At 41.0% G+C, this 14,984-nt stretch overlaps 1 protein-coding gene across 14 annotated transcripts in view; it reads left to right on the top strand.

Annotated features, from left to right (window-relative positions):
• The window catches only part of mark2b (MAP/microtubule affinity-regulating kinase 2b), a 52,805-nt gene that overhangs the window by 13,200 nt on the left and 24,621 nt on the right, over positions 1-14,984 (top strand). For 8 of the 14 annotated variants that reach the window (XM_071477804.1, XM_071477809.1, XM_071477806.1 and 5 more), the window contains exons 2-11: positions 4,423-4,593; positions 6,213-6,266; positions 8,018-8,066; positions 8,353-8,418; positions 8,996-9,066; positions 9,503-9,559; positions 11,170-11,406; positions 12,771-12,890; positions 14,035-14,167; positions 14,316-14,428. In XM_071477804.1, coding sequence (XP_071333905.1) covers positions 4,423-4,593; positions 6,213-6,266; positions 8,018-8,066; positions 8,353-8,418; positions 8,996-9,066; positions 9,503-9,559; positions 11,170-11,406; positions 12,771-12,890; positions 14,035-14,167; positions 14,316-14,428 — 1,071 coding nt within the window. The remainder of the gene's footprint in view (positions 1-4,422; positions 4,594-6,212; positions 6,267-8,017; positions 8,067-8,352; positions 8,419-8,995; positions 9,067-9,502; positions 9,560-11,169; positions 11,407-12,770; positions 12,891-14,034; positions 14,168-14,315; positions 14,429-14,984) is intronic. The other 6 variants (XM_071477807.1, XM_071477810.1, XM_071477802.1 and 3 more) reach the window with 3 other exon arrangements.

The following is a 14,984-nucleotide window of genomic DNA, read 5'->3' as shown; positions in this document are numbered from 1 at the left end:
ATATATATATATAAAATACACTGTATACTTGCTTTTTAGAAAGTTCCCACCTAGACATTAGTCAGTGCGAATGTCTCATGCCACCATCTTGTTTAGCACATAAATGTTGACATTCCTGTTAATATTTAACTTTTTATTGAAGCAAGCATAATTAGAAACGTTTCAGGGAGCCAGCATCTGCTTTCTTACTGTATTGACTTGTTGTTTCCTGAATATCTGTTGCAAACAGCTCAGCGGTGTCACACATGGGATACCACTGTGCTGTATGCATGCATTTGTTCATTGTAGTCCATTCATTACACCGGTGTGCTCTGTAGGTTTTGATGTCAGGGTGATGGACAGATAGTCCTTTGTATAGTTTTTAGGGCTGGGTATCACCACTAGTCTCCCGAATCAATGCAGTTTTTGATTTGATTCATTTGGAAATATTTTAGATACAGCGCCAGTGTTGCTTAGGTATAAATGAGAACTAATGCTGTAAATTTTACATCTAACCTGGTGCATTATGAAAAACATGAATTATTAATATTAAGAATGGATTAATGCACTTTTTATTTGACATGACCAACGATTTATACATGTCTCAAGAAATAATAGGTAGGTAAGTAATGTGCATTGCTAATGTACCCCAGTGCACCGGCTACAGTGTGTGCCAACAGGTACATGAGCTTCCTCTTCTATCAGCTTCTTCTTGTGCATTTTGCATATGGCTTTGCTTCTGTTCAGCTCTCTGCTGTCGTCATAGTTTTTGATATTGAAATGCAACCATACATCTGCCTTTAGTCCTGCCGGTGTTTTCAGTGGAGCCACGTCGGCAATGTTTTTGTCTTGTGGCCAGATCTCGTTGTGCGTGAAGGCTTTCCATCTGAGACTAACAGGGTTACCGCCTCACACATCTGCAGGAGATTGTAAAAGGAATATTAAAAGAACAATCACAGGATTTTATGAATCTATATCGGATGATTCAAAGAAGATTGATTTCAACTGAAAAATTGAATTTTTTTTAACCCAGCTCTACTGGTTGTGTCAGGTTATCTCTCTGATTCAAAGGACATGTACACATCTCAAATTGTGTCTTACAATGCCGTAGGCTGACCAAATCACAGAATTGTTTACATTTTAAAAGCTTGACATCAGTGTTGTTTTAAGGCCAACGTGTTTTCTGCATCCGTGTGTCTGCTCTGCATGACCTAAATTTCGTCATCAACCCAAGTCCTCGTGGGTACATGCGGACAAAGTTGGAGAATGTGCAAACTGTCCGTATAACAGCTGCACTGACTGCGCATGCACCAGAAACTGGACGTTCATGTTTTGCAGCATATGTATGTCATCATGAATCAGAACGTGTCTCCCTACATGTATTGGTTATTGAAGTATGTATCGTAGCATGTCTGCAGTCTGTGTGTCAGTCCGCAGATGTTGGTGTCAGCATCTGTCCCAGAGTGTGATTAGCACTTTAGTTAGTGTTGTCATTGACAGCTCTACCTGTCAGTCAGCATGTTCTCATGCTCACTGGAAACCAGGTTACTCTGAGAAATCAGTTCACGCAGGAAATGAGATGACGTGTATACATGCATTGTGGTATCTTTACAGCACAAATGTCTGAATTGTACAAATAGCCAACTGTCCAACAATAGAAGCTGACTTCGACAGGCTAATTTGTTTTGGTCAGACTATGAATTAAGATATTTTCCATCCACCTTCTCTGCTGTTTCTCAGACTTTTGTTTGAAGTCCTTTCACATACATACATGCAAAAAGTCATGAACGAACCTGCCTACATGGATTTAGTGCCAAGACATTTCTCAGGAGAAATCTGGCTTTGGAAATCAAGTTTCTCTAATCCACTACAGTGATTACGAAAGCTGTACAGTTCATCATCTCACAGACATCATTCAAACAGCATCACAACAGACCAAACAGGATGCCTTCTAACTTTCTAGAAGACCTTGAGAAACACAAATGTTTTGTTAAGGGCAAAATTTGACCTGCATGCGCTATTTTGGACACCAGTACTCTGGTGAGCTCATTGCAAATCTGAGTGAGTGACAGAGGGTGTTAGATCACAGAAACCTCTGTGAGGACAGCCCAGCTGATCGAGAAATCAGCTTTGCACGGTCAGACCGGGTCCCATTGTCTCAAATTTATCCACATATGACATATTGTCTGTCTCTCTCTCCCCCTCTCCCACATTATCCAAAAATAAAAATCATTTGCTTCCCCCTCACACAGGGCCACGTAAGGCCCTTCCCCTGTCCTCTGGGTTTAATGTAACTGTCATTTCTTCTTAATCCCAGTTCCCCACTTGTGTTTAAGTTTAATCTGTCCAATAACGCTTTATGTCGGTCTGCACTGTCAGCATGAGGTTGCGGGGGGTGGGGTGTAGCGGGGGGCAGTTGGGATGCAGACATTAGATCATACCATCTGGAGCAAGAAACACACAAACACAATGAAGTAATCATGGTTTTCCTTGTTTCCCATGACGGAAGATATGGGAGGGAGATGTTGATAAAAATGTGGTCTGTGGGTAATTTGTGAGGCAGAGTGAGCTTCTAATTTGTCCAAGCAAAAGGGAGATAATTAGGTGAATAAAATGACTAGTCTGTGTTGCAGGGACAGAACAAGAGAAGGAGATGATTTGTGTGAAGCTCTTCGCTCCGCACCAACAGTGTGAATTTCACTGGACTGTCTCTGTCTCATTGGTGTCAAATCTCTGAGAGGTGTGTGTGTGTGTGTGTGTGTGTGTGTGTGTGTGTGTGTGTGTGTGTGTGTGTGTGTGTGTGTGAGAGAGAGAGTGTGAGAGAGAGATTTGTGCTGCCTGCGTTTGTGACCGTGTATCTGCACTTTAGTGTGCGCGTGTGTGTAGTCTTGTGTCTTTGCGCTGCTGTTTGTGCCACAGCCTGTGTGTGTTTGCGTCTCGTCACCCTGGAGCCAGTCGTCCTCTCCTCTGACCCTGATCCCCGTCACCTGTCCGCTCAGATCACACACACACACACACACACACACACACACACACACTCACACACTCACACTCACTCACTCATGGACAGAGACACACACGCACACACAATTGCTGTGACCCTTTCCTGGAGTTGAAACCCAATCGCAGTTGCCAACCATGCAAAACTTGCCAGCACAGCAAGGTTTTGTTTTCTTTTTGTGGGTGTGTGTATAACTCGAAAGACCTACTGGCTGTTAAAAGACAAACTGAAGCGAAGAGGCTATTAAAAATAACTTTATACATTAGTGGCCTTGGCTGGTGATTCAGTCAAGGAAGCAGGGGTTAGTATTATTTTATACCTCTTCAAGACATCAGTATTATGTGTGGGCCATGACTGGCTACAGAGTGAAATATTAACCAGCGTATAACCGTGACAATAGGAAATGGGACTAATGTTACTGTCACAGCACTGTTACTTTGACAGAACAAAAAAGTTACCAAACTGTTTTACAGTGGCTCTTATTGACATGTGTGCATTTGCAAAGATTAAGCAATTAAAATATTAAAGCAAATACTACTAGGAGAACTAAACATTTGAATATTACTAAAATAAAATTTAAAGAATTCAACCCACCCATATTTTATTTAACTGTTTCAGTCTCTCCAGAGCCTGGGAGGGCCTGATTGATGTTGGCTGTCCATTCCAAGTCACTATCCTTAATTTGACACTAGATTATAATGCAGATCTTTTAACACCGTACGTGGGCACAGTTTCCAATCCAAAATAACAGCTGACCCATCTGAATGCAGAAGACTAGGACAATTATTCTCTGAAAAACATGTCACTCTTTTGCCCTCTACTTTATCTTGGGTATAAGCTTGTTAGAATATGTCTGCAGTTTGTTATGAAGTACATTTTCCACTATTTGTAATATATTACATAAAGTTTATATATAGTGTCTTTTCATTGTTGTCATAACGAGTACTGACCTGATTGCTTTGAAGATTCATTGCCTCAGTATTTGATGTTTAAAGCAAAATTTGAATGAGATTGTTGTTGTTGTTGTTGTTGTTGTTGTTTGCTTCTTTAAAACATTGTTGTCTCTGTATACACAGGATAAGTCAACCTAATTTTCCTTTACATTTGCATATTAATTATGTATTTTTCATTACTTAGGTCATTTCACGTGAATTAAAGAAATGCCACTATTCTTAGAGATAAATGATAGAAATGGCCCAGTCAAGGTTATAACATAGAATGCTTTGTTAAAACCTCATCTGTCCTCTTAAGCTTTGAATATGCTGTGATTATATGTCCCATGTGTACAAAGTGTTCCGAACAGCTGGAAGAATAGCTCGTTGGACTGTAAAATTTTCCTTCATTTTTGCTCGGTCACATTTTCACCGTCACCCTCTGTCCCTTTCTTCCTTCAAGTCGTCTTGTCCTCTTGTGCTCACATACACTGTCTTTTCTCTTTCCAGGAGTCCAAGTCATCATCTGGCCGCTCCAGCATGCCGCGATGTCGGAACTCCGTCGCCACGACCACATCAGATGAGCAGCCGCACATTGGTAACTATCGGTTGCTGAAAACCATCGGCAAAGGCAACTTCGCCAAGGTCAAACTGGCACGACACGTCCTCACCGGAAAAGAGGTAGGCCTGCACGCAGGCACACGCTAGATTGGACTGAAAGTTTTAATCTTATCCTTTGGTTCTACTTACAGAGTCACTCTGACTTTCTGAACTTTAGCCTTTTATTTTTAGCCACTGTAGTCACATTTTGCGGAAATGCTTTACTCTTGACTCTTTATTTAACTAGAAACTGGCTTGTCAGTGTTTCAATAACAAACACCAACAAGGCTAAGAAAGCTGTTTTTATGGAAGAAGAAATATAAAGACATTAAGCCTCTCACCCTGTCTAGAAAATTAAGTAAATCTAACACCAAACTCCCTTGGCTGTTCTGCTTAAAACAAAGTGACAAACTGCCAGGAGAAATTGTTAGCAAGTCTGGTTTAAGTGACAAGTGCACTACAGTTTTCAGGAAGTGACTGTTTAATCACCAAAAGCCACCTAGAAAAAAAAGCCTCAGATGTTGTTAACCAGCCGAGGTTGTAAAAGGCAGAAAAACAATATAAATGTTTGGCTGATGTCTAAATGTTAATCTTCCTTCCTGGTTTCTGGGGACAGGGGAGGGTTCACGCTGTGATACACAGTAGGTCTGGTCTGATCTGAGGCTCGCATGGCTTTGGAGATGGTACATCTGCTGCGAGAGATTAGATCACTATTGTCAGCTTGAACAGAGAAGCCTAAATGTCTCCGGCTTACTGTGAATCCAGATGTGATGTAACGTGGTGGTCTGTCCCTTTAAGGGAGAAGCTGCGTCTGCAGTGAGCCCATGCTGGGCTCTGTCTGAGGCCCAGTCAAGCCAACTCTTAGCCTGTGTGTGAGAGAGCCAGGGGTAGGCGGGCTCTGTCAATGTGTGACAGCCCTGTGCCTGACACCCTGATAACACTCCATGTGACTGGCTGGCACACACACACACACGCACACGCATACACTGAAAGAAAACAAGGGAGAGTCAGAGGGCATGAAAGAGTCAGACAGATGAGCACAACCAGGAGGAGCAGTGGAAGAAAGCAGTTAATTGACAGTGAAAGACAGAAATGGGAGAAAGAAGTGGACCTCCCTTTTCCTGTGTCCTTGTTTAGAGATAATTCTTCTTCTCTCTTTATGTCCTCCTTTCTCTTGTTCTATTTCATCCCTTTTTCTCCATTTCTCACTTTGCACCTCTCCCATCTGTCTGTTTCTCTATTTTTATTTTCCTTCTTTGATATCTCTCTTTCCCTTTCTGTGTTTTTATCTCTTTCTGTTCCCATGTTGGTGTCCACTGTTGGATTATGAACTATAAACCTCATTATAACCATGTTCAGCTCTGTGTGTGTCGTTGTATTCTGCCCTATTATGCAACTGTTGCCCGCTGTGATTGTGTGTTTTTATCACTTAATGCTGCAAGATCATATCGTTCTGTGTGTGTGTGTGTGTGTGTGTGTGTGTGTGTGTGTGTGTGTGTGTGTGTGTGTGTGTGTGTGTGTGTGTGTATGGGGGGGTGTGTGTGATGCATCTAGAAAGATAGCAGTGTGTTTGTGCTGTTGTCATAGGGCTGTAGCTGTGCAAGTTTGTGTGAGCAAGATTTGTCAAATCCACTGCAGCAGGTGTAATAAATGAATAAAAGTGTAGTGTTTCAATGAACACGTTCTTGTTTTGCTTCTAGGTGGCTGTAAAGATCATTGATAAGACACAACTCAACTCTTCCAGTTTGCAGAAGGTGGGTCTGTCTAACCCTTTTTTTTTCTCCCTCTCTCTCACGCACACGCACACACACGCACACACACGCACACAGGCAAAAAATTCAAACCTCAGTCCTTCTTATGCCTTTTTTTCAGAAGTCATTTTCAAGTCACTCTTCCTGCCCCACATGTCTTTCTCTTTAGCTTGCTCTCTCTCTTTTGCACTCTGTCAGTCACTCTCTCTCTCTCTCTCTCTCTCTCTCTCTCTCTCTCTCTCTCTCTCTCTCCCTCTCTCTCTCTCTCTCTCTCTCTCTCTCTCTCTCTCTTTCTGAAGTGGTCTAGTTTTTAGAGAGAGTTTTAATTACAGGAAACAAGCTGCAATTACTTCCTTTGATCGTGGCAGGGTGGGGTCTGTCCACTTACACGCACACTCTCTAACCATGCGTCCTTGCACACTGAACACACACTTCAAATGCTCTTGCAACTGCACACACAAGACATAGAACGCACCCTTGTGTGAAAAGTCAGACAGGCAAAGCGCATGACAAGAAAATTTTAAGACGTAACAAAACACTGACAGGACCATCACATAATTCCAGTGGTAAATCCAAAAACTCACACACCCTTACATCGAATGTCGGGAAGCATCTAAATGCGAATTCATGTGCACTAGGACCACTAGGAATTTGTTGGGGACTATTTTCTGCTGCAGCGCTATACACATTTCATGCTTTAGTGAGTATTTACAGCAGCTGAATGACGTATGTGGTTTTAGCTCCAAATAAACTACAGTGTGTGTTCATGGTAATGAGGAAGCATGTCACCAGTGTGGCTGATCAATTAGTTATTTATAGTTTTTAGACAACAAAGGAGCTCTGTGGTACAGCGGTATAAGCTATATCAAGTTGAGCTAAACAGGGAATCAATACAGGTCAAAAGGTTACATTTATTGTTTGTAGTATTTCTTTATGGGCAGTATGAAAAATTAAGAATATTACCAGTTCCCAAAGTTAAGATGAGCATAAATTCAGCTTCAAGGTCCTGATTTAAAATACCACGTTAGTCCCAAATAGAAGTTTGTTGAGGTTATGTTTGAAAAAGTGGATCACATTATTGTCAAGGACATCAGATGTCTTCACTCGTAACAGACTGAGTGTATTTTGGATTGTTTGTAACTTCAATAGTTCCAGGTTTGCAGGTTTCTTTCTGTCTGTGGCCCCATAATCATCCAGTAAGCACAGTTTGACCTTATCTGCTGACTCAGAGGAAATAAATTCCTAATGAATGAAAATCGCCTCCTCATGCCTTTGCCACAGGAATAGACCGGATGGAGCTGAGGAAGACTCTGGTTGAATCAGTTCTTTGTACGCAGTACTTTGAGCCGTCTTGTCAGAGTTTACAAGCAGCTGGAGGCAAATCAAACTTTTCATTGTTTGTTTGACTCTGAGATCCTAAATTGTGACACTCGGATTTAAACCTGTATTGCCTGAATCTCTGCCGTTATGTCATCACTAACATTTGTTTTTGCTTTCCTTCTAGCAATTTGATCCAAATGTTGATAAACAGGAAGTGAATTTTGTGTTGTTAGTGTTATTTTACCTGACACAGATAGGACGTTGCAATACTGGACTGCAACAGTGTTTTTTTTCTTTTCCCTCTCTGTCCTCTGACACCAACTGTTGTGTATTCACATTCTTCACAACGTGTAGAATATAAATGTAATTCACAACAATACCAGCCCACATTTGATGGTGTGTTTGACACAACACTCTGCATATGCTTCTCACAGCTCTTCCGGGAGGTGAGGATCATGAAGATGTTGAATCACCCCAACATAGGTGAGTCACACTGAAACGTGAGTTTCCACTCTGTCGTCACTTACTGAGAACAGGGCGTAATTGGTCTTTCAAGGTTATGTATCCAAGTCAAATGATAATAATCCTTCTGCTTTTATCTCTTTATTTTTGCTTTCACTCTTTCTGCCCTTTTCTTGCTCAACTCTCTGATTTCCACTGCTCCTCCCTTTCCTCTCTCGATTTTTCTCTCTCTTGCCCCATCTCCTGCCACTTTACTTTTCCCTCCCCCTCCATTTCTCTGCCTTTGCCGTTCTCTCTCCACCTCCAGTCAAGCTCTTTGAGGTGATAGAGACAGAGAAGACTTTGTACCTGGTAATGGAGTACGCTAGTGGAGGTAAGTGCGTATCACTGTGAAATCATTCCCCCCTGAGGCTCGGCACTCTGTTTGTTAGAATCAAGTGGTTCCCGACAAACAAAAGCGGCGTCCTTGCCCTTAATGTACAGCCTCTACAGTCATTTGTCCAGAGGATTGTTACCAGAAATCTCCTGTTTTTATTTGGTTTGTTTTCTCTTTTTGACATCTGTCCCCTTTGCATAGAAAATGAATGATATTATAAATTGAAATAAAGCTTTATGGTCACTCTTGTATGAAACCTTCTCTTGTACTCAGTACCCTGACACAGACACAGATGAAAGGGAAAATTATGTGACAGTAAATCAGTTACACTGTTACTAGTTTAACAGTGCAGTAATCATTTACCCAGAAAACATGAAAAATGAGGAAAATAACAGACTGCCTGTTCTTCTGTGTTTGATTTAAGTCTGTAATAACTAAATGTGACCATGCTTTGTTTTTAAAGGATAATACTCAGTTCAATGTCCCATTGACCCAATACTCTGGCTTTAAGGAGACTTTAAGTATCAGGTTCCAACTCTAAATCTGCTCTCCTCGTCTTTCTCTCGTCTCCCAGGAGAGGTCTTTGATTACTTGGTGGCCCATGGCAGGATGAAGGAGAAAGAAGCCCGTGCCAAATTCAGACAGGTGTGTGTGCTGATAAAATATGCCTATTTGTGTGCGTTAGTTCACAGATTAATGCTAATAGTGTATATATTTTGTGTGCATTTAAGTTGGACTGAGATTAAAAGTGCACTGGCAGTGTGCAGAAGTAGGAGGAACAATTTTTACCTTGTGTAATTTATGATTATAAATAATTTACTTATTTTAGTCACAACTACCTAATTAATGTTATTGTATAAATAAAGTTTTAAAGCAAGAACATTTTATATGCTTTTAATAATTGATAATTGATCATTAGTGTAAGCAGGTAACAGAAACTGCTTTGATTTAGCACTTTAGTACTTGAAAAGCTCTGTGTCTTTTTATTTTGTTGTTACCAATTCAACCTCATCCATCTCATCATCCTCTCTCTCCCTCCGTCTCCCTCTTTCTCTCCCTCACTCACTTTCTCACCCTCCAGATTGTGTCAGCGGTGCAGTATTGCCATCAGAAGTGTATAGTACACAGAGACCTCAAGGTGAGAATACAACCACTGATGAACTACACTGAGTCTCTCTCTCTCTCTATGGACAGGCGACCCAGAGGTTAATCACAAAGATGATATAATGTCCCTCTTCAAGTACAAGGCCTTAAACACACACTCATTCAAAGATATACACACAAACTGTTTCTGCCTGCATGTCTTTGCTTGTCTCTGATTGGATCGTTCTCTCCTTCAGTCTCTATTTTTCTTTTAGTCTTCGATTCACATTATTTGTTGCCAAAAACGAAACACAATGCAGACTCAACAGAGCTAAAGCTTCCAGGTCATTTTGGTTCATAGAATTATGCAGAGTTGTAAATCCTCTTATTGTGCCAGCAGGCAGACCTGTAGACAATACATTATCATGATTACTGTTACAGTAGCCATACAGGAGCCTCTCATCTCAAAGTCTGTTTCCCACTCAGGTGTATTTTTGGCTTTTTAATAAACATTTTTTGTGATAACCAAAGTCATGAAACATTCTCTCCACTTTAAGCAGATAATGATGGTTGTCATTTACAGAAAGGGCTGCATGGGAAATAAGGGGTCTCTGGAGGACAGACAGTTTTCATTATTGTAATGCGTAGCATCCTGCACATTATCCTAATCACTCTTGATCTGGGGGTTGCGATGTAAAATCCGGCACAGGCTTAACTCTAGTGGGTCCCATGCTACAAGAGCAGATTTTGATGAGCCTGCATTTCACAGCAAATCTAAAATTAACACTGCCTGTGTCCCAAGATGAAAACAGCAATGTGGCTGCAATCATGTTCTGCATAAGGTTTATGCTTTATATCTGCTAAAGTGGTTTCTCCTTATTCTTAAACATCAAAGAATGAAATTTTGTTGTTTGGCCAACTTCAAATGTTAATGTTAATTAGCTGTAGATGATTAAATCTGCTGTCAGAAAAGAAGAAGCCAGTGTTCATGTTTTTCTTAGGTCAGAGCTTAAAGATGATGTCAGTGTTGTATTTAATGTGCACTCACACACACGCACTCAAACACACAGAAGCTGCAGAGTATTCAGAGCAACTGAAAAGGAGAGCGCACCTGTTGCTAGGCAACCCCCGCCTCCTTGCTCACTGGCTCACTTCAGGCTTAGGGATACACACACACACGGACTGTGGTAGCTCACTTTGCTCATTGTGTGCTTCTTGTAGGCCCGAGGCCATTACTCTGAAACCCCCTCTCTCACCCCAGTTTTTTTCCCAGAGAAAGGTGTATTTCAGACTGTCTGTCTGTAACGAGGTGGAATGTGTTGTCCTCAAACTCATTTGCATGTCAGAGAAAATCCTTGTTACAGTGACACTGGTCAGGATGGCCTATTTGTTAAACTCTGTTCTTCTCTCGCAGGCTCTGCCCCAGTGTAAAGAGTTTCCATATAGAAAAGTAAAATATGACAGAACTGTATCACACAGAGCAAATCTAAAGTATTTGTGTTTCATTTCTTGGCACATCTAATATTCAGGAAAAGATAAATCCCAGCATATTAATAATCCTGTCTCTGTTTCTCAATGTTTCCCTCCACATCCTGCTGCTCTCTACATCATAATTATGTCTTTATTTCTGTCTTCCTCTCTCTCCCACACTCTGTCTCTCTGCAGGCAGAGAACCTGCTGCTGGACGCAGACATGAACATCAAGATAGCAGACTTCGGCTTCAGTAATGAGTTTACTCTGGGGAACAAGCTGGACACGTTCTGCGGCTCCCCGCCCTACGCAGCCCCAGAGCTCTTCCAGGGCAAGAAGTACGACGGGCCTGAGGTGGACGTCTGGAGCCTGGGGGTCATCCTCTACACACTGGTCAGCGGCTCGCTGCCCTTCGATGGACAGAATCTGAAGGTCAGGAAGAGGAGAGTGTGTTTGTGTGTGTGTTCAAGTGCATTACATAAGCGGATGTCTGTATTCTGTGGGTGGTTGTAGTATTTGTCATGCTGGTTTCTGTTCCCTCTGCCCTACAGAATGCAGAAACTGAACCCAGTGTGTAAAGTGATTAAATGCTAACCATAGCACTCGGCTTTTAAATGGGTTTTTGTGGTGTGATACACTGAAACCTGGAAGTTTTTTCAGTTTAATCCTTTCATTCTGCGAACCATACTTATTCACACCACCTGTCGCACTATGCATCCAGTCAGTACCCACATGACTCATTCTGGAAATGCAGACACATTTTGGGTGGGCGATATGACATTGAATGTGATGATATTGATATTAATGCCTGAGAAACACAATCTAAGCTTATCAAATATGTCTTTGCACCATTTCCTGTTGTGTGGAGTTTTGTTTAACACCTACATTACTGATTTTACTATTTATTTAACAGATAGCTTCACTATTGTCTGAATTCCCTCCCTTGTGCTGAGGTTGTAGCTGTAATGAAATAAATTCCTTTTTTATGTGTCAAACTGATGCACTGGCAAAATGATAGTTTTACATCAGTGTTTCAGCACTTTAAATGATTAATCTGGCATTTTGATTTGACTCGGTTTTGCTATTTGATAGATTTTTATGCATGATTAATATCTCAAGCTCCTTGAAAGCCTGTTTTGTGCGTTACAGCAGTGTTAAAACCTGTCACTACACTTGTCCTTCAGTGTCAGAATAAATGATAATTAATGAGAAACCTTCAGGGGGGTTAATAAAGGCCACTGACTGAGATTACAAACACTGTAATGTGAGGTTGATCATTTCTGCCTGGTGGCTCACAGTGCTTCTGTCCACAACTGCATTAGCATTACACAATTGATTGAATCGAAGCTGAAAAAATCTCATATCAACACAATCGAAACTACCATAAAGTGTGTGGATATAATTGTTTTCTATTATCACCCACATACTATGCTTCCGCTGTGTTTGAAACGTAGCTCCTTGAAATGCTAACCAGCCTCTGGTTAGGTGAATGTGGGACTTGTTTAACAAAACTATTAATCATTTGGGGGCGTTACCGCAGCTAATGTTGCAGCTTGGCTAATTCAAGCCATAACTCATTGAAACAGATAGAGAAAACTTTAGTAGCTGCATACAGATGATTTTTTTGAAACACATCCAGAAATGTCTAATACCTGCTCAAACACATGACTGAAAATTTTGAAAAGTAAAACCTTACATTTTCCAACATGTAAATATGTGAGCCCAGGAATGTGTGTGTGTTCCGAGGTGGATATTTGGCGACTGCTGTTGACTCCCATGCCTTTTTCCATCTCCAGGAACTGAGAGAGCGTGTGCTGCGTGGTAAATACAGGATCCCCTTCTACATGTCCACCGACTGTGAAAACTTGCTCAAGAAGTTTCTCATCCTGAACCCCTCCAAAAGAGGCAGCCTCGAGGTACACACAGGCATCGACACACGCATGCGCACACACACACACACACACAAACACACACACACAAAGCACGCACACACAAACACACACACACAAAGCACGCACAAAGCACAAGATACTGACAGGAAGCCCAAATAAGTCATCACTTTGCTCAGACACCAAGCATTGAAGTATACTGAATATAGTTTTAAAAATGCTTCTTGAATCATTGTGCTCTCTAATATATTTCTACTTTGTACTATTCCTTAGATTTAACTGGATAAAACATGCAGACTGAAAATACCTTACATCGAAAAATAATTCGACTTGATTTTGCAAATAATCTATTCACCAATATAATTCTGTGTTCTACCTGGGCTTGTTTTGCCAGCTATATGTGAGTTTGTTGCTCAGGTGTAAAGTGCTTTTTAAAGGCATATTAAATACTTGTTAGTTTGTGATTTATGAGCTACTTAATTTGTTTGAACTGTAGATGGATAAATGGTGACTATTTTAAATGAAAGATGTTACTTCAGACAGCAGGAAAACAGAAAATAATCATGCTGTCTGTTTAAACTGCCTTGCCACATTATGGCTGACATTTAATAACATGCTGTAATTTTTGCGTGATTCTGCCTTTGTTTGACTGCAGCGCTGTAAAGAAAGCTGATGCTTTAGTGCTAGAATTCAGTCATGTGACTGTTTTCATTTACACCTGCTTTAGAGTTTGTGTGTTTAAATCTGGAGTGTGCATCTCTCTGACTAAGGTTGATTGAATTTGCATCTGAATAAATAAACAGTTCAATGTCCATAACCATCATCCATGTTTATGTGTATGAGAGAAAATTTTAGAAAGATTTTATGCTTTTAATTTTGAAATAGATTAATCAGTGTAGCTGTGTCTTAAATACAATGCATCTGGATTGTCACACCCCTAGTTCAGTTTTTAATCAAGATTTATTTGATGTGACAATAAATACATCTGGCTACACCCATGAGAAAAAAACCCTGCTGAAGGAAAATAAATACCAGAGTAATAGTGTACTCTCCTCTTGTTTTTCCTTCCCCTCTTTCCTTAACCTCTCCTCCCTCCTCCTCTGCATCTTGCCACTTTATCCTCTTTGACATCTCATGTCTCCCTGTATCTGTCTGTTTCACTTGCTCCCAGCAGCAGATAATGAGGGACCGGTGGATGAATGTGGGCTACGAGGAGGAGGAACTCAAACCCTACATTGAACCCCAGCCAGACTATAAGGACCCCAGGAGGACAGGTAGGAACAGGAGCGCACGGCAAAAAAAAGGTAGATGTATTCCTTTTTTTTACCCACACTCAGACACACACTTGATTACTTTTTTTTCCACTCTCACAAAAGGATAATTTATCTTTTGGAGAATTATGCAGTCAGGTCACCAGTCTAATTATTCCATGTTTTTGCTGTGTGTGTGCAGACATCATGCTGCAGATGGGATTCTCTCAGGAGGAGATCCAGGACTCGCTGGTGAACCAGAAGTACAATGATGTGATGGCTACATACCTGCTGCTGGACTATAGGAACTCTGAGGTACGCCTCTCTCTCACACACACACTCAGACTGTACACCTACAGCCCTGGTATCTATTTAGCCTACGTTTTAATAAATAATACCAAAGTATAAGCAAGACAAGCTCCATCATAATACTATAGCACTTACTAGAGGTTAGTTGAAGCTCTTTTATAGTTATAATGATGTGATACAATAAACTGTGAAACTAACCTGCTTTTGTGAGGTCATCATTATATTATAATACACAGACAGATGACAAATAAAAGGAAAAACCAACATAAAGTGTTTTAGTAAGGTGTTGGGGCCAGGAGCCACCAGAACAGCTTCAGTGTTTCTTGGCATTGATTCTACAAGTCTGTGAACTCTGCTGGAGGGATGGGTGATGGTGATGGAGAGTGTTGTCTAACTGGGTTGAGGTCTGGTGGCTGTGAAGGCCATAGCATATGATTCACATTATTTTTATACTCATCAAAGCATTCAGTGAGCCCACGTGTCCTATGGATGGGGCCTTTTTTATCCTTAAAGAGACCATTCCCATGAGGTCAGAAATGTTTCATCATAGGATAAATGTGAA

This window comes from Trachinotus anak, unplaced genomic scaffold (assembly GCF_046630095.1).
Source record: "Trachinotus anak isolate AG129_WGS33_773 ecotype Australia unplaced genomic scaffold, CSIRO_AGI_Tana_v1 ptg000005l, whole genome shotgun sequence".
In the NCBI taxonomy this organism is placed as follows: domain Eukaryota; kingdom Metazoa; phylum Chordata; class Actinopteri; order Carangiformes; family Carangidae; genus Trachinotus; species Trachinotus anak.
This window is presented reverse-complemented; position numbering and strand designations above follow the sequence as displayed.